Source organism: Parus major, chromosome 7 (assembly GCF_001522545.3).
Source record: "Parus major isolate Abel chromosome 7, Parus_major1.1, whole genome shotgun sequence".
NCBI lineage: Eukaryota > Metazoa > Chordata > Aves > Passeriformes > Paridae > Parus > Parus major.
This window is the reverse complement of record NC_031776.1, coordinates 37,129,722-37,130,921: the sequence shown is the minus strand read 5'-3', so window position 1 is coordinate 37,130,921 and position 1,200 is coordinate 37,129,722. Positions and strand designations below refer to the sequence as shown.

At 61.8% G+C, this 1,200-nt stretch overlaps 1 protein-coding gene across 1 annotated transcript in view; it reads right to left on the bottom strand.

Moving 5' to 3' along the window:
- GALNT5 (polypeptide N-acetylgalactosaminyltransferase 5) overlaps window positions 1–1,200 on the bottom strand; it is a gene marked incomplete at its 5' end in the record, with an annotated part of 12,670 nt that overhangs the window by 3,296 nt on the left and 8,174 nt on the right. The window contains 2 exons of the mRNA XM_019007332.1: window positions 24–185; window positions 650–730. Of these exons, the coding sequence (XP_018862877.1) occupies window positions 24–185; window positions 650–730 (243 nt within the window). The remainder of the gene's footprint in view (window positions 1–23; window positions 186–649; window positions 731–1,200) is intronic.

Genomic DNA, 1,200 nt, shown 5'->3' with positions numbered 1-1,200 from the left:
CTGGGCCCCGCAGCATCACTCACCAGCCCCGGCTGCACGGTGGCCAGTGACCTGTGGAGCCAGGCCAGGCTGCGGCTCCTGGGCTGGCAGCGGCGCAGGCCCACGGCTCCCACGACGCCAGACGGGGCAAGGCAGAGCTCTCCGTGCTGGATCAGCCTCAGCCAGGTGTAGTTGAACTTCTGGTTCTGTGGGGAGACAGCAGGAAGAGACACGGCCCCGTCAGGCTCCATGGCAGGGCTTCTCTGGGCACCCTGTGCCAGGGCTCCAGCAGCCTCCCAGCCAGGGATTCCTCCCCAGGATCCCACCCATCCCTGTCCTCTGGCAGTGGGAAGCCATTCCCTGTGTCCCGTCCCTCTGGGTGGTTCTCTGGCCCTCTTGGAGCCGAGGCCCTGGCTATAAGCTGGAAGTTCAGCGTCTGCACACAGATCACAGGCTGGTATTTAAATGTCCCTCTGTTTTCACGTGCAAACTCACAGCTCCATCAAAGGAAACCGGCCGAATTTGCTGTTTCTGACACTGCTGCTTGGCTGTGCCAGCATGGCCTGGCCGTGTCCCCGGCTGGGAAGGGCAGTGCCACCCCCGGGGAGGGGACAGGTCACCTGGGGCAGGCACAGCGCCACGGGCAGGGTGACACACGGGCTGTCCTTACCGTGCTGTTAACATCACACTCCTCAAAAGCCAGGCTGGTGCCTTCCACAGCGATGCACCCTGCCAGGGCCGCGTTAACGAGCTGGGAAACAGCAACAAAACGCACATTTAGACAGAAATTCCCGAGAAGGGGGGAGGATGTTACACTGCACGGACCTGCTGGGTTCACAGGACTCTGTTCAATACTGCTCACATAACTAAAGGAGGCAGAAAAGTGTTCCAGGCCAGGCTGGACGGGGCTTGGAGCAACGTGGGCTAGTGAAAGGTGTCCCAGCCCTTGGCAGGGGATGGAAGAAGCTGAGCTTTAAGGTCACTCCCATTCCACCTAAACCATTCTGGAATTCTGTGCTGGAGAAGAGGAACCTGACCCAATTTCTCCCACCAGGGGCTTGTGGAGGCAGCACTGAATCCAAAGCGACTTTAAAGTGTTCTCTGCCCGCTGCCCCCGGCGAGGCGCAGGCTCCGTGCCCGGAGCGCTGCCGGTCCCTCCTCCCGGCCCCGGCAACGCGAGCGGCTGCTGCGCTCTGCTGGCGGCAGAGCCGTGCTACAGAG